The 27,983-nt window shown below is 37.8% G+C and overlaps 1 protein-coding gene across 2 annotated transcripts in view; it reads left to right on the top strand.

Annotated features, from left to right (window-relative positions):
* The window catches only part of CCSER1 (coiled-coil serine-rich protein 1), a 644,956-nt gene that overhangs the window by 55,602 nt on the left and 561,371 nt on the right, over positions 1-27,983 (top strand). For both annotated transcript variants that reach the window (XM_009887738.1, XM_009887739.1), the window contains exon 3: positions 3,317-3,410. In XM_009887738.1, the coding sequence (XP_009886040.1) occupies positions 3,317-3,410 (94 nt within the window). The remainder of the gene's footprint in view (positions 1-3,316; positions 3,411-27,983) is intronic.

The raw sequence follows: 27,983 nt of genomic DNA on the forward strand, positions 1-27,983 counted from the left end.
GGAGCTTTTCTTTGTCACTTTAACTGGCCAACTGTTGGTGCAGTCAAAAAGGCTGTAGGAAAGGGAAAGCTAAGGGGGTCACAGCTGCGTTGGGAAGGCAGCATGGAGCCCTCAGCTCAGGTGGACAGGCAGAGATGTTGGTGTGAGGAGCAGGGTGCACATCATGTTGTGGGACAGAGGATAGATGGAGCACGGTTTCCCTCCACTCTGAAGGTTACTGAAAGTGAAGACCTTCCTTAAAGGTGATAATATGCAGGGGGAGAGTGGTATGCAAGCTTTCTCCTTTTGGTTCATCTTGCCCGCTGGAGTTTCTTCAGTTTAGAAAACTGTGTACTTCAACAAACCTGAGTACTTCAACCTTTTTACATTTTGCCTGCACTGGCATGAAAACCTTTTAGTTGTTGCTTAAAAATCGCAGAGATTGTTCTTCTGGACTTTGTCACAACAATGCTTTTCTTAAGTTAATAAAAAACTATATATATAAGGTACGTTGTATGTTCTCTGAGTAGTTTAGTATACCATTTGATCAAGCTCTAGTGCATAATAGCATCTAAATTTAAAAACAGAGCAAAAAACCCCGAAGTCTTCCTTTGTTTATACGTCATTTCCTTATGTTCATCTGCTTGTAACTTGCCACAGTCACTGATTTACCTTCTGAAATACAGCTGGTGATAACAGTTGGACTGAAGATACTTCAGTCATGTCAGGCAGTGCTCTTGGAATTTGTGAAAAGAACAGAGAACAAATTTTAAGTGTCTTGCTGCTAATATTTTGAAAGATATTTAGGTATTAAAGGATGTACATAAGCCCTAAATGGGATTTTTGATCTTCAGTGTTTCGTTAACTCCAACAGCAAGTCAAAAGTTATTTAACTTTTAGGCTATCTGTAACATTCAGCAATGTGTGTTCTCCCAGTTCCATTTAATACAGCATACTTTATTTTTTTTTAGTAAACTAGTTTTAGTTTGGGTTTGTTATGGGTTAACATAAATCCAGACTGGAAGAGTTTGTGTCTACATAAGTATCAGTAATCTGATATAATGCATCTATGTATTTTATTTTCATGTTTTATCATTATGCTTTTGTACTGTACAGTAATAAATAATTTGATTATTGAATGTCTATTTTGTCAGCGTGAGGGAAGGAATCAGTCACTATGACGAAGGCTTGTCAGCAGCTCTTTGAGTTAAGATAGAGGGAATAACATGTTGTGTATTTGATGTCACTGTAGTGTTCATGTGATGTAAATTGTCCTTCTGTACAATGCTGCTTGTGCCGTGGTCTCTGCACTTGACAATTGTCACTTTCTGTGCTTGGCATCTGTAACTATAGCAACAGCATTAGCAGTGGGTTCTGTATCTTAGAAGTGGGTTTCTAAGATGCTGATGGCAAGTCAGGGAAAGAATGCAAGAAAAAGTCCTTGTGTTGCTTGCGTGTTGTTTCTGAAAGAGTAGGAAACAGAATTTGAAGAAAATAAGTACTTAAAGGGTTGAATAAGTATAAGTTGTGAGTGTGAATAAGAATTCGCACGTATGATGGGGGAAAATACTTCAAAGAGTCAGAAGGAGCATAAAAAATATGGTTGGAACTGAAGTCAGGGAGGGCTTTTGCTAGTTTAATGTGTACTGCTGTTACATTTCTCTGCTTTTTGTACAGCAAATCGCTATACAGAGATCTCACAGACAGCTTGATAAGTTTGAGACGATCACCTGGCCCCTTTCGCACTGGATTCCCCTGTTCTCTGGTCCCCGTTCTCTTCTTGTGATTCATTTTGTTCTTTGGGCCACATTTGTGTTGGGAGGGAGCATGTGAGATGTATGGGGTGCCAGCATCTCATGCAGGATCTACTGATGTTTTTTGCCTGGACTGAATACAAATGGACTGAAGAAATAAGCCTTTTGCAATATCACTTGTAGTTTTTCAAACAAGATGCCAGCTGGAGAATGCATGAATTATCTTTGATTAGATGTTGGTGACTATGGAGAAAATCATATTATCAGGTCAAATGAAATGCAGCAGAGCCTGCGCCAGACAGTGTGATAGTGTGATACTAGTTATTCCCCTTAGTTTAAATCACTATCCTTTTCTCATATCATACGAATTCGTAAATGCTTGACCATAGAATTAAATATACACGGGAAGAAAACGTAGAATCAATGTATCTTTTTAATACATTAAGTATAAGCAACTTTATGTTGGTAGGGGCTAGAGAAAACAGTTGCCTTGTCACTTTCCGAAGTTTCCTGTGGTGAGTGTAGGAATGGGGAACAAGAAAGAAGTGAACTGTCCTGGTGTGGGTTGCTTTCTCCTTGCTGCTCTTTCTCCCTGGATGGCAGAGAGGAGAGGTGTCCTTCAGCCACGGCTCCCTTTGTCTGGCTGTGTCCCTGTCAGCGGTGCGTCTTTTACGAGAGTGACTGTCACTCCTGTGTCGGGCTTCAGGCACTGGTTGTCCAGGCAGGGCTTCGCAAAGGCTGAGCTGAACGCCATTTCATGACCCCAAATGAAGCCTAAATAATGATATTGCTGTACTTGGAGTTTACAGAGTGAATATGTGTACCTCTGAGACGTAACTAGTCATTTTATTTTCTGAAAATCTAATCCTGTACCCCCCCTTTTTGACTTTTCGAAGAATGCGTTGTATAAACCTTGCTTATCTCTCTGTGTTTAAAACTTGGCAAACAAAATGAATCACAAGACGAGAACGAGAACCTAAGCAGCTACACTTCACAGTCAGGCTTTCTTCTCTGTCCGTGTAAGCCTTTACCACCCACCTTAATACTTTTAAAAATTCATGAGTTGATAATTCGTGCCTGAATTTCCTGTTTATCCAAAATCTGTGTCTCTTTATACCTTGGATAAATAGAACAGTAAATCTCCCTTCAGAGGATATTGGTAAGGGCAGGAAACGCTTAGAATTCCAAAATTTAATGAAAAACAAGTACTGATACTTTTATGTTGTGCTAAAAATAACATTTTTATGCCTCATAAAAAGTTATGATTAAACTTTGAAAGACACAAACCCACTATTGAACAGTACAAAAAAATAGTGTTATACAGATGGCATTATTTCTGGTTTGGGGTTTTTTTTTTGTTGTTAAATATTCAAGACCCTGTAAAAACAGAGAATGATGACAGATATTTTTTTACTTGGACAGGGGTTTCATACAATTTCTCACTGGTCCAATGTTAGCAGAAAAATTTTCTGTAGCTCCTACTTAAATGTATTTTCCAGATCTAAGTGCTTGTTATTTTGTGCAGGACAGTTTGGTTAACGCATCTGTCTAAATGCTCTTTTTTTTCCCTAAATGTTTTTTAGGATGTTTTGAATAACTTGGGTTCCTGTGAGTTGGATGAAGATGACCTAATGCTTGACTTGGAGTTCCTAGAAGAACAACATCACCATCGTTCTGGTAAGTCAGATAAATACTGAAAATCTTCAGCGAGGTATTATTGTTCTAGAAATATAAAGGAAATGTATTCAGTACAATTACTTGGAAATAAAAAAATCATTTTGTTGGAAGGGGAAGAGCAGTATGTGTTTTGTAGCGTTGTTTCTAAATACGTTTGCCATTTAACAGAAAGATACTTTTTACACTGCATTTGGATTTGTATGGTCAGTTATGAAATGGAAGTGAGTTTTACAGCTGGGGAAGAATTCCAGCACCAAGTGCAGACCCATTTGGCTTTGTATATACTTAAAATGACTATTGTCTAGCAGGTGGTTACCAGAAAGACCATTGCTGATATAACTGCGGTACCATTTTGTGTGTGCCAGAATAATATGCTTCAAGTAAAGGTTTGACTTGAGACGTGAGCGTAACTTGATCGTTTCTCTCGTGGCGGGTTAAGGCACTGTTGCACTGCCTTGATTAATAGCAAGAACCACGGTCAACTCATGGTTTGTTAAGAACGATTTTGTAATAGGATTAGACAAGTTCTCGGTAAGTCATGGCACCTGCAGTGGGGAATCCTGCATTGCCTTTGGCTGTGCCCCGGGACAGTGTAGGCCGTAGTTGGTGAACAGGAGAAGTCCTGCTAACTCCGCAGGGTTTGGAGAGACTTAAAACGTATGTGAGATTACTTCATCACAGGTAGAGCTCTGAGTTTGTACTTTGTTGTGATAGTCTGTTAACGGCAGTAACATGCTTTTAAAACAGAGTAATTCTCACCCTCTCTTTTACCTGGCTGTTTTCTGACCACTCGTTCTCCATCCACCCACGTAGGTACCTATAGCGCACATTCATGCGGACTTGTGTGGAAGTAGGATATGAGATGTGTGCCTGCCAGTGTGCACCATCTTCACTTCTGATTCCTCCTTTGCTGCAAATTTAGCAATGTTAACAGATAAACTGCTTGAATTATGCTCGTTTCAAACGTTCTGTGTATGATAATTCTGTGAATATATCTGAATTATCTCTATGATAATTCTGTTTACCTATTATATTCTGCTTTTTAAACCTGTTTGCATATCTACTTACAGGACAAAACACCTGTTCTGTTTTATTTGGTAGAAAGCGAAGTAGCCAGGGAGTATGGAGGGTTGTAGCAGCAGTATGTGTGTGATCATAGTTTCCTAAATTATTGGGAGCTAGGATGCAACAAATTCACTGCATAGAAAAGGCCCTTTCTAATCACTAATGAATAATGCTATTAACTGGTTACAGAAGGTCAACTCATGGGTGAAGAAACATGGGTCAAAAAACTTCAAACCCAAACATTACATTTTATAAGAAATCAGTGTTTAGACTTGTTCATTTATTGGACCTCTTGGAAACAAATTAACTGGCAGAACTATTTTCCGTAAATAAATTTCCCTAACACATTGCACTTTGCCTCACCTGTGTGTTCCACCTTTTTTATATTTTTAAAGCACTGAATTAACAGTGATAGAAAATTTATGTCCAGTATATTATTATAAAGATTTGTAGCACCTTCTGGAACAGCTAAGATTTTAATGCCTAAATGACGTTATACTTGATGGAAAAGTAATTAAGATGGAGATGTGCTATGATCTTTCTACTCTTGGCTCATTTTCCAGAGCAAATGAGATGCTTTTAAAAAAGAAAGATCTACATTGCCCTTTGAAGAATGGTCACCGTTTCTATTCTGAGCAGTAACGTGGAGACCCATGTTGCAGTGTACACATCATCTTTAAACTCAAAGGTGTTTATCTTATTAATATGTGCTCTTTGATTTTAGCGGGAAAAAAAAATATATTTACCTAGTTGTCACTGTTGTTATTGTCATTCAGTTGGAAAAAAGAGTTGGAAGGATAGAGCCACGGTATAACTTGACACAACTTCACCAAATAAAGCTGATCTCTTTATACTGGGTTAGGATCTGGCACAAAATGGTTAGATGTGGTTGTTTGTAAGTCATCATCTTAATACATGTTAAGATACAGAGATAAAAGGCTTGATTTTCAAAGTCTTTTAGCATTTACATACCACTGAGGTACATAAAACCCTAGAGTTAGATACTGACATCTAAACATTTTTGGCAAGTTGCTTTTCTGATTGCTGTATTAAACTGTTGCCCGCTTCCAGGATTTAAGACTTTTCAACAAAAATTCTTTTTAGTAATTCCAGATCAAACCATTCTCTGTTTTCCCTTTTGGGCTTGTTTGTTTTCTCCAATAGCCCTCTCCATTCATACCCAAATAAAATTCTTATAAACTTACTAAATTAAAATACGTGATCAAATATTATTGATGCAGTATTTTTATAGGCACCAGAATACAGAAGTGATCAAGTTCAAGATATACAACTAGTTTAATGCACAGCTTTAAACTTTTGTAAGCTTATCAGATTGGGAGTGATTATATTTCTGGGTGTGCACATTATCAGCTATTGCAGATAATTGGGATGCAATATTTGGGTTTTTAAAAGATCTTTAATCTTGCCCCTTTATAAATAAGACAATAGATTACATGCTGAGGATGAGCCAGTATTGTTATGGTAGAATTTGTTATTCTAATTGATATGAATGAAACCAAGGGGCTATTTAATTCTTTCAGTATGTGACCAGCCTGAAAACCAGAGTATATGATTTTCCAGAGTATTTGCTATAGCTGATTTGTTAGACTCTTTGTAAAGGCTTCTTTGAGATGATGGGCTTGATAGTTTGCCTTCACCAAAAATCATTAAAGACAATCCCAGACGTACAGATTTGTGACCCTCGTCTTCTATGTTGGTACATGCTGTCCATTGTATGTAGGATTCAGCCGTGTGTTATGTCAGCTTTACATATTCAAGCAGTTTTGTAGTAATATTTGTTTACGTTCCCAACAAGTTCCTTATGTTTCTCTAATACTTGAAAGGGATCTGTATATCTGACATTCACGTGTGTATTGTACTGAAGTCAAATGGGAGTTAATACATGTGCTTCTAGATCTGTTATCAAAATGAAGGTATATGAGTATAAAAATATGACATGAAATACTGCTTTTTGCATGGAAATTTTAAAATTATTCTCTTCTGGAGGTCAAAGTTATTAACACTACTGTGACTATTTGGAGTGCGATAAAAATCCTGTTGATGTTCTACATACTGATGCTAATTATAGCATTTATTTTGTTAAGGCCATCAGTCGTAGAGCCATATTACAATTCACTTGTGTCCCACTTTGGCTCTTTAGATGGAATTCTGTGGGGAATTACTATTGGGGGAAATGTTCCAAGAGAATCTCCGTTCAGTATTTTAACAAATATGTTGAAATATGAAGTGTAATTGGAAAAGTATTTGGTTGTTACAGAGAGATAGCCAATGAATCAGGCAAGTTCCTCCTCTTCAAGAGCCTATGAAAATCTCCAAAATGGCAAATTGCATGAATACAAGGGCTAACATCACTTCTTTGACTTGAATATCGCGAACTATTCCTTGATCAGGAGGCTGTATGCAGCAAACTGTAACATTGAAACATGGAAATTCTGAAGTGTAGTGCCACAGTTAATAAATACACTTGATGGGTTGGTTAATGGTGAATTGAGAAAGTCTCTTAACTGCCATTAGGAGCTCCAGACTTTTAGAGACTCATGTTAGTTAAGGCCAGATTTACAGTAGCTTTTGCTTTTATGTGCTGTGGTTGAAAAGAATAGTATTTGTTAGGGTAAGGATATGTCTTTTTGACTTTCTACTGAAGTTGACAATATAATAATAATTTAACAAAATATTGTATTGATCTACCGTAATTTTAATGACCATTTATGAATAGAAAATAAGACACTATTGGAAGGATTTCTGGGAGAAACGGGTATTAAGGAGTGAGTTTTAAAAGAGGAGCTAGGAGTCAGTTGGCAGGCAAGGAGACGTTGTTCCAAAAAGCAGAATTCTGTATTAGGTAAAATACAGGGCTAGAAATGAGAAAGAGATGAAGTTCTGTTACCTCTTTCATTGTTTGCGATTTTTTTTTTTTTAATTTATTATTCCAACTCATTTTTCACGTGTGTTCTTGTTCTGTCCTCTCAGCTTTTCCCTAGTGGTGCTGGTTGCCCTCCAGCAGCATTGTCATGAAATGGGGTTCCTGCAAAAAGGAACTGTGAACTCTGAGTACTAGACATTTAAAAGATATCCCTAAATTTTTCTCTAACCATACAATTAAAGGTAAGGAGACACCTGCAAACCTCATGTAGATGCTCCTACTTAGAATGTAGATTTCTGTGCCCTGCTAGTCTTATCGTGGCTTTAGAAGTCTGCCATTCCATCATTTCTGACCTTCTTTCCATGAGTGAGTGTGCTGTGTTAATTTACTGCTGTTGCTTCTGTTTAAAAGGCTGTATTACTGAGATAAAGAATGTAAGACAGAGACATTTTATTATCCCACCTAACACAATTGCTTTGAAATTTAATAAAATAATATTTATATAGTACTTAGTGAGTGGAGAGCACTACTGCATACAAATGCAAAATATTAATCAGCTTGATTTGCAGAGATTTTTGTATACTGTTCTTAAGCTGAAATATTTAAAACTAAGCATAATATGACATACATGATGAGCCTTGAGGGTGCCTTTTTATTACTCTAAGTAAATTAGACTTTTAAAATATGCTACAGCGTTGATTTCCTGTTGTAAAATAATGAAGTTAGCGGTTTCTGTAGCGGGAAACCATTGCTGGTTTATAGAAAGTGGCAGCATTAATTTAACCTCATTCATTTTCCTCTTCCCTGGTGAAACATGACTTATTTTATTCCAAGTATTGATTACTCAGATATCTAAGGAAGACCTTTATATTCAGTGTTATAAGCAGTAGGGAATGTATTCAAGTAATGCACATTAATGTGGGTGAGTGGTGTGCTTGTGTTGTGCCATAGCCTGTTGAAAACCCAAATTTTTGGTATTGTATGGTTAGAGTTGTCGTTAAATCATGACTGCGGTAAATAATAGCCTTTTCTAAAAGTTCACAAAGGTATAGCTATCCAAGGTCTGTTGTAATTTCTTAACTATTTGCCATAGGTGTCATAAAACCAGGGCCCCTGCATCTTTCCACAAAGATGTGGGTGTGTAGCTGGGATTTGTAGCGAGTGGTCGGGCTGAAGTCGATGGGACTGCTCACGCTACCGAATATTAAGCACCTGCGCGTGTCATCTCCACATCAGGCTCTAAACTGCGCTGTGACTATTCACGAGTGCAATATTGATTAGCTGTGTACCCAGACTGGCCTGCAGCATCCATCATGTTGTTGCCTGAATGCCTGCTGAATAGTTTTGAATAATGTAGCTTGCTAGAATTTTTAGAAGAGATTTGTCTTCGGCCGGAGCTTTAGCCATTTTGGATTTAATGCCTCAGCCGCCTCTGTAAAGCAGTGATCCAACGTACATGTAAAGCATAGCTATTTCACCCAGCATATTTCAGAAATGAAATCTTTGTTTTATTAGACGGGAAAAAAAAAAGAATTCAAAGTGGAAATATAAAAGTGCATCCACCTAAATATCGTTCAACCCTTAAACTAACTCTTTCAGAGACGGAGCACACTTTGTTCAAACCTAACTTAAGACCATCTCTGTTAGAAACTTTGTAAGCGTCTGTTTAATTCTATGTATGCGGTAATATATGCTTTGGTACTTGTTCAAGGTTTACAAATGAAAAGGAGTATGCATGACTTGACAAAATGACTTTTGACATGGTGGCAGTGGCTCTTACGTACCCCATATATACTTTCTTCTACTAGTGGATGCTGAGAAAAAAGGGGCTGTTCTTGGTGTAACTTTGTGTTAATATAAGTGAAAGGAATGAGAATGTGAAGTTCTGATGTAGTATCACTCATGATCTAACATTTGTTCACGCGTACCTAATGAATAGAATTAATAAATAGATACTCCTTATGTTTAAAAAAAGTAATGCTATGGTAAGGTGTCTGCTTAGTACTGTCAGTAATGAGCAGGGAGACGCACATCTTGGTGAAAAAGGTGGAAACTCTGGGCTCTGACCTTTGTCATGTGTTTGTATTAGGTAGTTTTTATTTAGCGCACATTAGCGAGATCCAAAACACAGTGTATTAGGCTAGAGTACCCTATGAGAACACAAATATTTGGGTTTTTTTCAATTAAAAAAAATAATTTGGCAGATTACTGTATATGTTTTGCAGACTTCTGAGGGCAAGGTAGAAATAGCGTTTTGGCTTTTCAGATGGATGCACAACTTAAACATACTTATTTAAATGTCAAATTACGGTTATATCAGATGATGATATTTTAGTAATGTAATTACATCAGGTATTAGCCCACCAACACAAACACAGTACACTAGTGTTTTGGTTTTTTTGGGGTTTTTTTTTTTTTTTTAGAAAGTAAAAGTCAGGGATTTTTATTGTATTTCTTTCAAATTCAGATGGCCCGCAGATCAATTGCCATAAGTACCCAGCCAAACTAAAGTGTTGGTGTAATGACCCAGTGATATTAATTAGGTGGTTGCTGAGTTATTTTGAATGTGATGAACAAGCTGTGGGAAAATTCTGTGGTGGGTTTGGAGCTCCTCCTGTGTCTATTAATTAAATGTACTAATTATTTTTCTTAATTCTGTCATGGAGGGTAGGAGCACTGAGCTGAGCCGAAACCCCTTTGGTGTTTTTTTGTTTTGGGTTTTTTTTTTGGCAGAGTGGGACTAATACAGATGCTATTAAAGAAAAAGTACAGAAAAATTCGGCGCACTACACTGTTAACACAGGTAGTTACAAACTATAACACAGAAATAAATTTGCTTGCTTTTGTAATGTGAAGCATATTCTACATGTAATAAGGGAATAGGAAAACATGCTGTATTTATAAATGATACTACTTGTTTTGGCAGCAAAACACCGAACGCCAACTCCTCAGCTACGGGGGCTCAGCTGGGGTTCATTGAAACCAAAAACGTTTGCTGTAAGTGTGCCCCAAGCAGGGGGTTCCTGGGTGCCTTTGGCTTAGGGAACAGTCCTCAGCCAGCCGGAGGGTGGCTCTTGCCTGAAGCCGGGAGTCGCCATCAGTTTCTGCGGAGGAGAGCGTGGGCAGTGAGCTCTGGTACTCGCACTGCCGTTGTCTGGGTAGATGGGATCGCATTTTGAAAGACAGTGGCACCGGCAGAAAAACTTAAAAAGGGGCAAATACCACTTGTTGGATGTTTTTCCTGAGATTTCTGGCAAAGCAGATCTCCTGCTCCCAAGCAGAAGTTGTCTCCGAGAGTCTGACAAAGTGCCTGTGTAATCCGTTTGTGTTTGTCAGTGCAAGGAAAGCAGATTTTTCAGTTGTTTTAATTTGCCTTTAAATAGAGAATAAGAAAAAAAGATCCTACTATGTATTTTTGTCAGACAACTGCTTAGAACCAGAGAAGAGATACTTGAGTAATTTGAATGTATTGCTTTACTCGTAAATGTGTTGTTGATAGCAAATTATGTCTGTGTTGAAAAACAATGACATATTTTGATTTTTAATTGGAACTGGGCACCCAACTCCTTGAGCTTTCTTTGAAAGCTTCACCATTCCCAAATGCCACGTTTAGAGACGTATACATTACAGATGAGGTTAAACTAGGGCAGCATCCCTTCAGTTTTCTGCTTGAAATGTGTGATAACATTTCAGTTTATATTTACAGGTTTTTTGAGCAAAATAAAGATTGTGATGGTAAAGGAACAAAGACCTCTGTGTCTCTGCCAAAAAGCAGGTTCATAGATTATTTAGCTCAGCAGCACCCTACATTGTCACTACAGATTTTGGACAATAAATAAGATAATAAAAGAATAAGCAGTACCAATAATGAACATGATAGAAAATGATGTGTGACTTCACTACATTAATTACATCACTATATAGATATCCTAATAACAATTAAAAGGGCATTTTCACGTTAGTTTTTAAGTTTGCAAGGGAAAAAGCCTCACTGAATAAATGCCTGCTAGTCCTTCGTGAAACTTTTTGTCGTGAATGGAGAGCAAGCCAGAACTGTGCACAGCCTGATTTCAAGCGTACACCTGACTTCCAGCATGGCTTCAAAGTACGGAGTGGAGAATCACACGAAATTAGTTTCTCCTTAGCTGGAAAACTTAGAGGGATTTTTGTATTTTCAGAACAACCTATTCTACGAAGCTACACATTTTCTCCTCAGGCATTGTTTTATAAACGTGACATGGTAATAGAGTAACTTAAGGTGTCCAGGGAAATTAAATAAAACTTGTTGTCTTCTAAACTCTCCTAACTGTGATCTACAGCATCTGAAAGAGCACTGGGCATGGAGGACAGTTTTTTTTTTGGTGGGCTTTGTAGTGAAAGAATAGGTATCATTATCAAATTAAAAGAGTGTTTGTCTCAGTCAAAAATAACCATTGCATGCATGTGGCTAGGCATGTTATTAGGAGTCTTGAAGCTTAAGTTACTGAAAGTAAGGAGAAGAAGAAATAATAACTAGAGAATAAGTTAATATTAAATTGGAATGAAACTAAATAGAAATCATAGGCTAATAAAAGGTTAGTCCTCCAGCATCCTGAAGCACCCTGCATCATATTCTGGAAAAGAGGTACTGAATTGAGAGTTCTGTTTCTGTTCTGTTATTTTTGTAAGTGAAAGGTGTAATCTTATTCTAATTTTAATTGAGGAAAAAACCCACAGCCCAGAACTGCTACCAGTTTAACTTTATCCTAAAACTTTTTTGGTGTATTTTACCTGAAAAGTTGAGTTGCAAACGAGCCTAGTTGATGAGCCGCAGGAGGCACGTAACACTAGCTTCTAGCTGTGCTTCCCTCAGAATATGTTTAAAACGTGTCTGAGATATTATAGATAATTGGCCTGTGCTGTGTGTTCTCAGTGGATCAAGGAAAATACTCAGTTTCCTGAGCAAATTAGTATTTTTCGCTCTTTTTGTGTGAAGAGGGGTGAAAGACTGGTATGTTCAAATGGTGTGGGTATAAGTTAGGTTCCTTTCTGGCTGATACGAATTTTATTAATGATATGTACTTGTAAATCCTATTCAGTTAAATGGAGCAGTTAGAAAATCAGCATCACAGAACATCACAGCCATAATTTAGATGCCAAGAGGCTTTTCCTTCATAAATACACAAGAAGGGCAAAAGAGCAGAGTCCTGAACTCCAGGGTCATGAAAGAATACTTTGAGTGAGATGCATTTGTATGGTTATCATGGAGCAATTAGAATCAGAGTCTGTATCTCAGTTTCCTGCTCTTTCATAATTATAGGGTGACATTTAGTACAAATCCTTATTCATATTGGTATGCTCAGCCATCATTAACTGAAGGAACCAGGACAGTAATTAAATTAGGCATACTGCCTTTCTTCATTCCTTTGATTTTATACATACATTGAGATGAAACATCTTCTTTAATAGTATCTTCAGGCAGAAAGTAAATGCAATTGTAAACATTATGACAAATCAAAGCATACCGTCCTGTTTAAAGCAATTCTGCATTTTTAGATGGCGGAGTTTAAGTAGGGTGCCAAGTGCTGCTTTTCTGTCCTGCTTTGTGAGTTTACAAAGGTCTGGACTGGCTGTCTTGCCAAAATGGAAATGTTACGAGAACTTGAGAGGAGCATGCTATTTCTTCTCAGTTTTCTGTGGGTACAACCAAGAGATTTAGGGACTAAGAGGAACAATTACGAGCTCACAATTATTCTGCATGACAGCCATAACTCAGTTTATTTAAAAACAACTGCACCTCTCATACAGCTTCTGCAATGATGCTACTTCAAGGTCAGACTGAAACTGCGTGTGTCTAGAAAGTGTGAGTTAGAGATGGCTTTTGAAATTTTGAAGTATTTCTCTCTGGGTTCCTTGTAGCTCTTCTCTTAGGTAAAGAAAGGGGAAGGGTAATCTGATAGTTAAAACTTGAGCCCAGGTCTCCTGGGTTGAGCTGGGTTCTTTATGCAGATTTCCAGTGTTACCATGGGCTAGTCACTTAATTTACTCGTAGTATGTAGAAAGTGGTACTCCCGTAGTCACAGGGATTTGGCATTAAAGCTTGAGAGATACTCAAGATACCATTGGGATAGAGCTACATTAATAACTGGAGTCATTACAGTCTTTAGAGGCCAATTATATTATATTTTGTGCCTCTTCATCCGTCATTCCAGAAGTGGAGCAGACACTACCATTGCTGTTACTGGTGTGTCTGCTGCTGTTACTGCTCCTGTTATTTTTGGTTTTTCTTCTGCTGAAAAAATGCCAAAGCAAAGCTCAAGTTTCTTTATAACAGGAGGAAAATAATACTGCAAAGGCCTATCATACTCATCAACTAAAGGCTGGGCTCAAAAAATAATTACTTTTTAAATCTTGCCAAAACTGTAACCTACCAACGATCGTTATTCAACAATTGGGCCATATCTGCTGTAGTGTTTGAAAAAAATTTCTTGATTTTATCATTGTATGTGTTGTACCTGAGTTTCTTGCGATGAGAGCGCCTGCTGTATCCTCTTTTTCCCTGTGAGGATTCTGTCAAATACTTAATATTGTTTGGATTTTGTCCATTTTTATTTCTGCTTTTATCTCCAACTTCCCTTGAGGAGGAAGGAATTCACAAATAAATGCTATGCAGGTAAGTAATCCCTGAGATTTATTGCAGCCTGGTTTCAGCTTTAGGAATGGGGTCAATAGGTAACAAATACTTCGGAGGTAGGTCAGGGGTGCATGGGCTTCCTGAGAATGCTTTTGCCTCTTGGAGACCCCCAGAAGAAGTCTGTGCTTTGTACTGTACAGCTTAGTTAGTTTTCTGTAGTATGTTGTAAGAAGAAAATAATTTCCTTTGCTAAAGGAACAACTTGAGATAAACTCCGAAAGGTGACCTTGAAGACATTTTCTGGTTTTACCTTCTGTTAATTTAGAATTGTTTTAGGATTGTTCAGTCTGACCCAAAGTGAGTAATTGCCCAGCCATCCCCTTCTCACATGCTTGATTTCAAAATTATTCCATGGGAACCTTACTATAGGGAACAGCTTTAAATTAAAAAATTGTCAAAGCACCTGCTTGCCACCACTCCAGTAGCTTCTGCAAAAGGCAGTGCATTCATTACACCTCCTGAGGATAACATCAGTATTATTGGGTTTTGTGTCTTTTTTATCCCCGTTTCCATAATGCTGTAACATTGTTTTTAGGAGGCAGAGTCTGTTTTCAGCTAAGATCTATAAGAAAGCATGGTTGCAGTTGAAAATATTCAGAACGCACTTCTGAGAACAAGCAACAAGTGGTCTGTTGCAGGATGGGTAACATATATGCTGATGGATCTGCAAATGGCAAGTTATGCACAAATTGATATTACACTGAAGCTATGGGTGTCTATCGTTTTCCTGTTTTCACAGAACTAAGCATTTATCAGTTTGATATTTAAAGAGTTGCTGAACCATGCATTAGTCTGTGAAAAGTTGATTGCCAATGAAGGAGTCTGTTGTGGTTTGGGCTGGACTGGCCACTGAGATGAATGACAGATGCTCTCCCCCACCTCTCCCTTCAAGGTGAGGAGGGAGAGAGAGAGACCTATGAGTTTAGAAGGAACTAAACTACTTTAATGAAATATTAAAATAAAAAGAAAATAACTAAATATATACAAAACCATATCAAGCTCCCAGGATGACACTCACGTCACCAGCAAGCATGGGGAAGTCCCAGACTGGACTCAGCGATGGATGGGAACTGGATTCTGGATCTGGATTCAGGAACGTACGGATCGAGATCAAATGCAGGTGAACACACAGAGTCCTTCTCGGATGCTGGCCATTGAAGGAAGAGAGCTGACCCTTTGATCCCTCAGCTTTTACACTGAGCATGAGGCAGATGGGATGGAATACCCCGTTGGTCAGTTTTGGGTCACCTGTCCTGTCCGCTCCTCCCCGCAGGTGCGACCCTTCTACGCTTTTGCGCTTCCGACCCTCCAGTGGAGCCAATAACCAAGTCAACTGGCCTTGGTCATTACAGCAATAAGCACAAGCAGGAGCCTCTCTGCATACCATTCCTTGGCATCAGCTATAAAGATAGGTCTTACCACTCTGAGAGCGAACAGTGTCTGCACAATATGCTGTTTATTTCAGTAGTTAGAAGAGGCCCAGCTGAAAAGTGAAGTTACTGAAAAGAAAATTGGTTCTGTTTTACCTCAAACCAGGACAGTTTCTCAACTTCCAAGAGCATAGTATGATGAATGGGTAATTTGAGAGCTCCTTGATTCTTGCTCTACGAAAAGTTTCTCTTTCGTCACAAAAAATGGTGAACCTGAAATTCTGTCGGGTCTGCACAAAAATGAAAAATCAGCGTATTCCTGCAGGCAGTGCACTGCATACTGAGAAGAGCTTGCAGTTAGTTGTGGTGAGTAGTGTGGTGTTCAGACCATTCCAGTTGCCAATAAAAAATAGGCAGTTGTTAAAGCAGAGGATTATATAAGAGATAAGAGGAGCTGGGATGTGAGCAGGGATGCTGGGCAGACAGAGGGGCTGTGCTGGTACCCGGAGGGATCCGTGAATGTGGATGTGACTCCAGGGAGCGGGGAGGTGTGTGCTTTCACTTAGTGACCTTCAGTCTTCAGCAGACCAAGAGGAGGTGGGGACCTGGCTGTCTGTGCTAGCGTTTGATACAAGTCCTGTACATCGGCGCTATTGCAAGCAGCGCCCTGTCTGCGGCTGTCTGTGCGTTCAGCCACGACAGTGTCCTGTGCGTGTCTGTGTGTCTCTGGTATGAGCTCATTTTTGCTACTGGTTGAAGCTGGAAACGGGCAAGTGGCAGCCGTGTCCCTCGGCTGCAGGACGGATAACGTGCTCATTTGCTCTTCCCTCTCTCGGTGTTTCCAGCCCTGCAAACGCAGTTCACGTGATTTTTAAGAAAAAAGGATTAAAGTGGTGTCTTTGCAAAGGTTAAGGAAACCAGAGAGGCCCTAGGGCCTGAGAAACTTAGGGGAAAAAAATAAATTAAAGTGTTGGTAGTAAACTTCTCTTTACTGTAATGATTAGGATTTTGCTGACTGTCAAAAGCTCAGGCAACATGATTAACCTGTTGAAGATCTTCCTGACTTGACCAATTTTTCTCTCTCAGAAGTTTTTCTTTATAAAAAAGCAATTTACTGTAAAAATACACTTATTTAGACGTTGAAAAGCAGGTAGGCACTAGATAAAATGGAAGTACAGCTGTGTTGGAATATTATTTTTGTGCTTTTCCCCCAAACTGTAAATTTCACAGAAAACAGTTTTGACAAGCCCCTGTATTTCTAATACATTTTCTCCATGAATAAAACATGGAATAACTCTATTTCTAAAGTTCAATTTCATTGTTTTATTCTCTACTCAATCTTTAATTTGTTTGTTTGACTACGTTTGGAGATTTTTGCAGAATTGGGTGTTCAGGAAAAGATATTCTTTATGCTTCTTAATGCAACCTTACTGACATGATGTACTCATAAGTTACAGTTTTTAGGCTAGAAGAACATAGATACTTTGCTTAAACATCTTATTGTCATTGTGTATTAGATTAAATGCAAATAGCTCCTGGTTCTGACGATTTTCAATCAAAGCCCCTCAGTTTCAAAATACAGCGCGTGTGTATTCACAGACAGGCTGCGCAGAGCTTTGTGGGCTTACTCACGTGAAGAAACTGGTGACTGCATCACCGTGCATCTGAAAGAAGCAGTTTCGGCTGTGGAAGGAGGTCCAGCAGGCACAAGGCATTGCCTTGTACTGAGATTTTTCTGGAATCTTGTACCGTGATCCTTTGACCCTGAGTTATCACAGGAGGTAATTAGTAGGGGTAAATAGACAAGGGGAAAAGAAATGAATAGAGGTAAGAAGGAAAAATGGAGTGGGAAAATCTCGCCTTTAGCTTCTGAGAAAAATAACATAGTTCGGAATGAAGTTGCTTTAAATTTAGTATAGAAAGACAAACAACAAGAAGCTTAAGATAATTTTCCAAATTCTCCCAGCTTTCAGATACCTGCAGAAGTATTTTTCTGTCCCTCAATTCTGAGAAGAAATCAGCAGGTTGAATGAAATCCAGGGGCGCGTTCTTCAGGCTGCAGGGGTCGTAAGCAGGAGCTCTCCATACTTTCAGTTGTGTAACTTTCTTCTTAAATACTAGTGAGGTTGTTTTACCACCACGCCCCCGCCCCCAGTCACATTTAGCACATTTTTTGTCTCGTCTTTCCTAACAAGCTTTCTGCTCTTTCCTGAAATATGCAGCAGCCTATGTTATCTTAGATGACATTTGGATTTATTATGATTGCAACTCCAGCCTATAAAACCAGTTACTACTTTTGCAGATTCAGCTCATTTTAGAGGTGTCATGCAAAAAAAAATTAAAATCCTACTGGTTCGTCTGTAGTCCTTCTCTTGACCTAGTTCTGTTTGCTGTCTGTTAAATGAATGTGTTTTGATGTGCTTCTTTCTGCTTTACATTCTTGTTCAAGTCTCATATTGAGCTACAATGCAGACAAGCCTGTATCTTTTCAACCTTCAGTTAGTTCTTGATTTCGGGTAGCAGTACATTTTGAAGCTGTAGGTCAAAAATAGTAAGTCTTCCTTGTGTCCAAGCTTAAAAGGCCACACAACCGAGACATTGGTTAAGTTTGCCAGATTTTTACTGATATTATAATGGAGAATGCTGTCTCCTAGTAGACTATTTTGTTTCTTATGTTGTAGAATAGAATCACCATGATTATTTAATAACACTGGTTGTATTTATAAATTATAGGTTAGGCAGTCTGGAGTCGGAAGAACTCCTTGGAGATCAGCTTACTTTCTAATTATGTGTGGAGAATGAATTGTCCCTGTATTTATTGCTGCCAAAATATAGTTGAAATTTTGATATCTCGTCAGGATTTAGGTCCCTGCATTTACTGTTCTATTCAAATTCCTATCTGTATTCAGAATGATTCAGCATGTTTTACATTTACCACTTATCCCTTTGATTTCTTTTTTTAAAGTTCATTATAGATTCAGATCTCTTCTATGTCCTTACTCATTTAATGTTTGCTAGTTTGTGGGAAATACATTACTAGTGTATCAAAGAGTACTTAGAAAAAAAGACATCTTTCCTTTGGGAAACGGGAATTGCTCAGTGCTTCAAGAATTCGCTGTGAAAGTGTCGCAGTGGGGCATTAAGCATGTATTTAGCCTAAGGCATAGAACTATCTCCACTGAAGTCAGTGGGATCATACACTTCAGATTTGAGCTCATTCATAAGTGACCTTGGTGTCTGGGAGCTTGGACTTGGTTCATATAGTGTCCCCTGTGAGACTGAATTTTTATAGTTATACAGTTGCTGTGATTTGCTTAAAATATAATTATGTCGTGGCTAAATCTATGTGTGAGTACAGTATTGCTAAGATATATGGTAGAAGACTAAACTGTGTAGCCTGGCTGAGGAAATGTATAGTTACAGGTAGCTGATGTACGGACTAAATTCTTCTGAATTGTGGTACTAATCACAGCACAGTTTAGAAGAACAAAAGGTCATATTATAAAATGAGTAATAGTTATTTTTCCTAACATAAATCTGGGGATGCCATCTAGCTGTTGAATTTCATGTGTTTTCTAGGCATGGATCTGAAAGAAAAAGATTTGAAGACACCACAAAAAATTTTGTTTGTATTGCAAGGTAAATCAGACTTGCTATCAAAGCACAGTATGCTTATCTAAATTAATGTTAATATCTTTTCAAGAAAAAAGTCCTTCAGATGGTACTCTTCTCTAGCGAGGCTTAGTCCATACAAACTTTGCTATTTTCCCAAAGCAATCAGGGCCTCATTCCTGACTCATTCTTAATCATTCAAGCAGTGTAGAAATAGGTAATATGGAAACTTTATTTCTAATAAATATTTTTTAAACAGATTTTTTTTTTTGTAATGTCTAATTTTCTACAGTCAGTAATCTGAAGAGACCTTGTAAACAATTATGTAGAGGGGGAAAGAAAACCCACAGCAAAATTAACTTGTTCAAGGTTGAGGTTCATTTAAAATCTCAGCGTGCCTTTTAATCCACTAGACTCCTGTTTCAGTGATGTGAGATTCGTTCTTTAATAAGGTAGAGACAGATTAGAAGCAGATTACGTCCTTGACTATCTTTCTTCTTAAATAAATTTGTTTTGTTTCTCTTGCATAAATATAGTGCCTGAATATTCTGCATCTAACAGAAGAAATTGTTGGGCCCAATGTCAATTATTTTTATAATAATTTCCACTGAAATTGCTTCAAGTCAGCCTAGGAAGTGCTACGGTCTGGGTTTCTCCTGAACAGAAGCTTTGTCCTTCTTGGCATCCTTGATCACATATGTTGGCCCTTACATAACTAAATTAATCTGAAGAGGGGATTCTTAACAAGGATATTTGATTTTTCTTGTCTAAACCAAAGGCAATGATCTCACAGTTTTTTTTTCTGAATCTTGTATCTTAAGCGTGTATTTTCCAATAAATTTTCCCAGTAGGTGACTAAAACTATACTCCTGCTTGCTTCTCTTCCACACATATTTTCAAAAGATTTTTAAGCACAGGATTTGTACAGGATTTTCCATCTCTGACGTGATCTATATGAACATCTAGAATACCTCCACTGGGAAAAATGAGTCAAAACCCAGTGAAAGACTTAAAGGAGTTTATTTTGAAAGAGCTTGTGTGTTGTGGAATCGAATCACCATTTCTGGAAAAGCAGTTTTGCCTCAACAAGCAGAGGCTGGCTATACTGTGTCTTAATGGCATCTTAGCTCTTACCTGAGTATGTGGTCTGTGCCATTAAGTGCTTTAACCTCTATTCCTTACGCTTCTGGTTAGGTACCAAGTAATCAAATAACTTACGGAGGTATCACGCACTGATTGAAGTGGTTTTATGGAGTTATGGAGTACTCACTCTTCAAGTGTCAGATGTTATAATTTGATAAAAATCAAAATACCGTCTGTATTTTTTTTTTTTAATCTGATGCAGTGCATACCTACATTAAATAGGGTATAGGTGCAAAAATAAAGTTGGTTACATGTAGGCTACTTACAAGAGGAATAGATCTATGAAGCCATTGTTCTTTAGGTTGTTGGCAATGTGGTGAGCTGTACTTTCTTATGTGCTGATGCAGCTTTCCATACTTAGCTGGACTTGGCCTTCTGCTCTTTAATGATCTCAGTGGTTTTGGTCATTTTTTTGGGGTTTTTTTTGTTTTTTTTGTTTCCCCTTGCTATTTGTATGCATTATTCTGTGTAGTATAGCTGTCCAGATTACAAGAGTAAACTAAAAACTTTTCATGCCCTTTGGTGTACCTAAGTATTTTAAAAGTAATAGCCAGTGTGCTGTCTGAGCAGAGGATAGGATTTGGAAATATTTATCTGGGTTTTTCTTTTTTTCAGTCTTCCATCTTGGAAATTAACATAGTAGCTTAAAAGGTTTAATTTTATTTCCATAGTAAATACCACAGAGTATTACACCGTATTTATTGTACAGCTTTGGACTGTTTCCTGTGATTTTTTTTTTTTTTTTTTTTTTTTCCCCCCAAAACCCTTTTCCTTAACGGTCATTCATTCTGAAAAATTATCATGTACTATCCTGAGAAGATTAAAATGTATTTGTGTGAAAGAACACTAAAGCAAATCTTGCATGCTGAAAATACTGGAATCTCCTTATTTATTTTCTTAATTCTTCAGGTGCTGGCAAAGTGATGCAGCTGAGTCACTACCGATTATTACTTGTACACTTTGTGACCTGAAAATGGGAATAAGAGCAGTTCACATATTCTGGAGGTGATGCAGCAGATGTTTTTAAAAGGGAGTTCTCATGGACAGTGTCAGCGTTATTTAGAATTTCTAATAAAGGAGTAGCCTTAAATTTCACTCATCTTCAAGGAGTGAGTTTTCTCCTGTTAATGTAGCAAATGGGGTTTTGCGATTGTGATCTAGGGATCTCTTCATGCCCCACAGCATTTGCTGAGTATTTGGAGAGTAGTTTGGAAGTGAATGTGATATTCAATACATTATTTATGTTAGATGATTTCTTTCAACATTCTTGGTAAAAGGAAATCTTGCATTGGTAAGGTAGCGTTAAACTTTATACGCATATTGGCTTTGAGAACAGCAAAAGTGTTTTGTTTTCTCCATATAATTTTATGAACAGATCTACTTTAAAGAAATATTTGTGTTAGGAACTTGGTTTCAATTTCCAAATGAATGCAGAACTGTGTTTTGCTTTTGAAAGCGAAATCTCTAGCAAATAGATTGGTAAAGATCTAATTTTGCTCCAGTTATAAAGTGCAAGCCAGGTTAATTTTGTTATTGTATCAGACTGTCCTCTTTGGTCTTTTGCCTGGTGCTTTGTGAAATTAGAGTTGATTCAGTGCTAATGAAACTGGGGAGGGTCAAGGAACCTGAATTTCACAGGTTCGTATCTTCTAATGTAGGTGTGCCCATTCCCTTAGAGCTGTAGTATGTTACATTCACTAAAACAAACGGATGTAAAATATAATTGGGAACTTTAATTTAGTGAAGAACTGTCATTTTAAATAGGTGACTATTGAGTCCAATGAAAGAATTTACTTCCAGTGATTTTGGAGAGAGTGACATTTGATTCATGTTCTTCTGCGCATTTGTGCCCAGTAGGGAACTATCTGGTAACATGAGATCTCATATATCTTTCACATACTTCAGAGAGATTCTCACAGTGCATCTAGCACTCAAGGGCATGGTGCAGATTTGTGGATTCCCTGTAGTACCTCTGATCCAGAAATCAGTAATCATGCCAGCACAAAAATGTTTGGTTTGGTGTTGGAATTCTGAGTTTTGAGGAGGAGGAAAGGAAAGAGTAGGTGAGAAGGGAAGAAATATTCTTCTTTTTAGTTTTGATTATTTTTTTTTTAACTGGATACAGGTAGAGGCTGTGTAGACATTAACAAATAAGAATGAATGCATTTTAAAACTGGTTTTACTTGATAAATATCTTAAATGAAACCAGCACTAACCTTCCATTATATGTTAGCCTTTTGTATTCTGAACAGCTTCTTTTCTGGTATGTTTTATAGTCTTCCCAGAAACTGTAATGGAATTACAGCCCTACTCTGGACAAGCAGAAATAAATCATACAGTTTACAGGAAAAGTGTGTAGTCTCGATTCTAGGAAATTTGAGATCTTCTATCTGTGCCACCAATTGTCTGTATCATCCTTTGCAAGATGCTTACTCTATTTGCTCATCGGTATTTGTCTCTCACATAAGGATCCTGTTGGGATGCATTCTTTATTTCATAGGTGTTTATATACTGTGATTGCAAGTGCTACAATATATTCTGCAGTTTAACAACTTACAGTAAGTGTTTTGCAAATAAGATTCTGATGCTAACTTGATTGTTTGAGAAATGTTTTGTTAAGCCTTTTCTTGCTGTAATTTTGCAAGTGATGTTTACCCTTAACAAAAGAGAAAGTAAATACCTTCAAAGTTGACAATGCTGAAACAAAATGCTCTACAGGGAGCTCCGTCTCTTGATTGACAGTGTATGGAAGCAAAGAGGAGATTCTCATCTGGAGTATCAGGAATAAGGATCGTCAAGAGCCACATCCTCAGGCTGTCGTAATCAGCCTGGACTGAAGAAGGGGCTGGTCCAGGGCTCTGTGCTGTTGTTCTGCCTTTGGCAGACCTATAGGTGTGCTCTTGTCATACATATTGTACCAACGTGCCAAATGCATTTAGTCCTCAAGTGTTTGTTCCATACGTGCATCCATACTTCAACTGAAGCTCTTCATCCTGGAGAATCTCAAAACACTTTATGGCATCACAAGCAATATTAATGGAATTATTATCCCTAACTGTATTCTTCGTTTAAAACCCAGTTTGGAAAACAAACTACAATGAGGGGGGAAAAAACACTCCAAACCACTAAGATGACAAAACTAAGCCATTTTTGTCATCTACGCTTACCAGTATGTCTTATACGCAATTGTAGATTGGACTGTTTTGTGGCTGTCTGGATCCTGTGGTTGTAAGACCTTCTCCTCTGTACTCTTTCTTGCCGTCCATTAGTATTGAGAATTTAGATGCTTCTGATTTAGAAATTATTAATTATGATATTGCTAACATCTGTTTATTTGCAGAATTGGAAAAATACTTTCTTTCAAGACTAGAAGAAAATACAGAAATTTTGAAAGAGCACATAATCGACCATCCCTACTTGTCTGAAAAATATTTTGACATCTTTCATCCAGCCAACATAGTTTTATAAGCCAGTATAAATAACTTCAGTTCTGGGAAAAAAAGCACTAGTGTTGGGCTTAGTTATGTTAATGAACTAAGCATCTGCCTTTCTTTATTGTAACTATGAAAAGACCCTGTATTGCCTTATGCAGTATCAGGACAGGGAGCTAGGGCTCTTGTCAAGGCAACAGAACCAACCCCTAAGTCACAGGTGTTTCCTGCTCTTCCAGTGGTTTCACATCTAAACACTGGTCTGGTCTAATGTGTCATGATGGGGAGATCACAGCCTGGAATACCATGCCTGAAAATTGATCAGTTAAATGCAGTCATACCAATTTGCAGGCAAATTGTGTAATATTTCTTGTGGTAAGTTTCAAATATTATCACTCAGCTGAAATCAAGGGCATATTGGTATGGTTTTATACATAATTCAGCATTATGGACTCATCGTTTTAATGCATTATTCACTTTGAGAGGGTTGTAGTTTCCTCAGTACGTCATGGGCTTTAAGCAGGAAAACTGAAGTTCAAAGTGGCTACTAAATGTTTTCTGCGCCTCAGGTTGAAGAATCAAACGTGTTTGTTTAAAATGTAAACCAATTATTCCTGAATTATACTGATCACCATAGTAACCTACTTTTCTTGTATTTCGTAGTTGTTTAAAGCCACTTAGCTGGAAGAAATAAGTGTTGTCAATTATTGATATATGAATGTAGCCTAATTATATTAATGTGAAACATTTTTGTAGGATGAATATTTCTTCATGCATTGTAGTTTCATGTCATTGCTGTAATTAGTGTCAGTCATTTAGGTGAACTGTAATTTTGAGATGTTTTTTCCTTTTTTTTTTGCTTCCATGTCACTCTTACATGATGCATTGTAGTCAGCATTTTTAAATTATTTCAGTGTTGGTTTTTTTTTTGGTCATGCAGTCTTCCTTCTACTAGATACATATCAGTTTGGTTTTTCTTCATGTATCTGCCCACATAAGGTCTGCCTTGGTTGTGCATATGACTTGCAGGAATTTTCCGTATTTGAAGAGTTTGAGGGGCATGGAAAAATGCCTTCCTCTCTATATTTTAATATTGCAAATTACTTAGAATCATGGTTCTACTCTGTGATTTAGTTAATATTCAGAACTGTCCTGTTGGTAAGTGTGTGCCTCCTGCCCAGATGTCTGAGCTGTTAGCCAATTGGTTCCTGAGCCTCTGCAGTTGACAGCTTGGCATTTTAAGGCAAATCAAGATCAATGGCCATTTACCTTAAAATTTGGTTCAGGAGATGATTTAAGAGCTGCTCAGACGTTTTTCTGTGTGGGCAGACCAATAGAGGTGATCTTGCAAGCTATCCCAAGTAAGCTGCTGGTGTTATTCGCTCAATCTTTGGTTTGTTTGGCTAAATATCCAGTCAGGAGTTAAATCCCTAGGACTAAAGACTGCAGTCCTTGGTTAGTATTAAGAGCAGGCGTTCTGAGTGGGTTGACGTCCAGAGATATATCACTTTTTCTTGCAGTGCCTCTCACTGTTCTTAGAGCATGAGTGAAGGCAACCTCCGACTGCTACTTCTACAATCTCTCTCCACTTTTCTGTCTGTCACTGCCCAGGACTGACATTCGTTTTGCCTAATTTTAGACATCTACTTTTGAACTAGCCTTCAGGCACAGTTCTACACTTGGTGGCTGATGAGCACCATGGCTTGTCATGAGACAGGTGTGCAGAATAGGTCAGATGAGTCATTCTTCAGATTTTCCCATTTCTCTACATGGGCTGTAAAGGAGTCTAAAGAACCAACCCATGTGTAGATGCCTGCTGACATGAATTCTATTGTTGTGTTTGTGGATTCTCTCTTGGCTTCTTAAAACAGATTAAGGGCTCAATCTGTGTTTTGCTTGCAATTACAACTGGGTTGTATTTGAGAAGTGCAGGATGCCTGTTAGGTTCTGTGGTAAAGCCATAGTCGCATACATATACACATCTGCAGAATCTCAGTTCTCTTATCTGTCTTTTATTTATTTTCCTGGTAGACCATTTTTGATGTGGTCTTGCAGAGCCTGGTGGCAAAGCCTCTTGAAGTTGCTGGGAAGGGTTCTTTGATCCTGATTTTTCAATGGCTTTTGCGTGTACACTTGATTAATCAAACTGTTGCTTATTTGTTTAATTAATTAAACCCAGTGGTGTTTGAAGGCTCGAAAAGCAATGGAGTAAACAGTCTGTAATTGACTGAAATGGGAATTCCATTTCAAGAACTGCTGGAGAGTCAAGTTCAGTATGTAATCTTAAAATGCAGACTGCCTTTGTTGTTTACGTATGCAGCTTCTATTCATTATGCTGAAATTGAGCTGAAATTTGTTTTCTTTTGCTGCCATTAATTTTAATTTTCAAATTCAAAGCAAATTAAGTTGCTAACTTCAACAGCAATAGAGATGACTTCCTAAATATGAGATAAACTCAATCTCCAGCTATGCCTAGCAAGCCCCATTTTACTGGGTTGTTTCCAGATACCTGCAGTGAAAGCCAATGTATTTGAAAAAGAATTTGTCATGATTGCTCCAACTAGTATAAACTACCCATTGACAGCAGTAGGCAAATAACCCTAAAGCTTACTGTTGAAATTTTACATGCCAGCTTTGCCTCTTTCACTGCTAATCACTTCACCAGAAGCATTCAGTTCACCTAAAAGGGCTCAATAACACAGAAGTTACAGATGGAAAGAGCTAATTTCCTCATCTGGCCTGTTCTTTTTTTGTTTGTTTTTCTTCTTCATTTTTCCTGCCAACAGAGGATGTTTCCTATGGTGCATTTCCTATCAGCTTTCCATTACCTCAGTTATGAGACTGCGGCCAGTTGCCTTGAAAATTTTCTATGTTTCAGCTTTTTCCTTATTTTGATTTGTTTCTAGCATTCATAGATCTGAGTGATGCCTGAAGTGATGCAGAGGAAAAATAGACAGTAAGATGAGGGAATTGAACAGATGTGCCTAGAGTTCCACTGTTGTCTCTTACCTCTGGGACCCTGATTCTTAATCAAAATCATATTTTTTACGATTTTCTATCACAGATACTTATTTTACACTTAACGGATACTGATCCAAGATGCAAATATTTTTCCCTTTTTTTTTTTTGTTTTTCCTCCTGATGTGGATAACAAATCAGAAACACTTTTTTTTTCTGATGCAGGCAACATTATTAAACTGTTCTTTAAGTGATGTAAAAGGAGATAATCTTGAAACTGTCGTATTACTAATCAACTGACAGTTTAAACCTCATTGCCACAGAGATTTAGTTCAGTCTTTTATACGTGCAGAGCTATAAATACAAGCAATTATCGTATTGTTTTCATTCATGACTTCTGTGAAACAATATGGTTTCTTCATTGTAGTAGGAAAACATTCAGGTAAATACCATCTTATTTAGTAAGTTAGCTTCTGCTGCATTTTCTGATTCTAATCTGCCCACTTTCTTACAAAACTAAATGTCCATGCTTTTAAAATTTTGTTTGATCTTTTACTTCATTAGTGGACGAAAGAGAGTAAAAGGAGGAAGTCAACTATTTTTCTCTTCTTGGTCTTAATCAACAGCACTGTGAGCTGCTTCTGATTATTATTAGCAATGATTTGTTAGCCTAAAAAGAAACCCAGAGGCTACATTAAGCATTCTGATGTTGCCATAAGGGAAAAGAAAAAGGTTTTAGTAATAAAGGGAACGTATTTGCTTGAGAATAATTTTGAGAATAAACGCAGGGCCTCATGAGACTCTCCCATGTGACGACATGCTGAGATGATGCTTTCAGTAAATACGTACAACAATCCCCCAAATAATACAAATATTCTTATATCTTTTGGTGTTTAAGTAGAACTCTCAGAGAAGGTGAATGGTTTGGCTTTGGTCAGTTAGATTTGCGCTTTGATTCCGAGATAAGTACTTAGTCTTTGCTTTTCTGTGTTTGACCATCCATGAATGCTTAATAGGTGCCTAAATATCGACTTTAATAGTACCAATTGCAGTAGTTATGTTTTGGTGCTCATGTTGCTTGTAAAAGATAACTTGTTCTTCTTAGCCTTGCTGTCATTAAATGAAGAGTATTTCCCAAAGTGTTCCATGTTTACATGGAAAATAAATAACAACAGAACTCAGTTGACCATCTGAGGATTGGAGAAAAGCTTAGACTCCTGCGTATGCAAAGAGGGTGGAGATCCTGGAAGAGTGTACTAAAGGTAAGAAACATCAGCACTCTTCTAGGGCTGATGGTGAAGATGAGTAGCTTAGCAGTGTAAATTCCTCATCCGTGTCCATGTACGTCAGGATCATGCATTCATCAGCTCCTTGTTCAATCAAGACTGTCAGTTAATGGGCTTTTGGCTTAGTAGCCTCTTTGTGGTAGAAATAATA

This window comes from Charadrius vociferus, unplaced genomic scaffold (assembly GCF_000708025.1).
Source record: "Charadrius vociferus isolate BGI_N301 unplaced genomic scaffold, ASM70802v2 scaffold296, whole genome shotgun sequence".
NCBI classification, from domain to species: Eukaryota; Metazoa; Chordata; class Aves; order Charadriiformes; family Charadriidae; genus Charadrius; species Charadrius vociferus.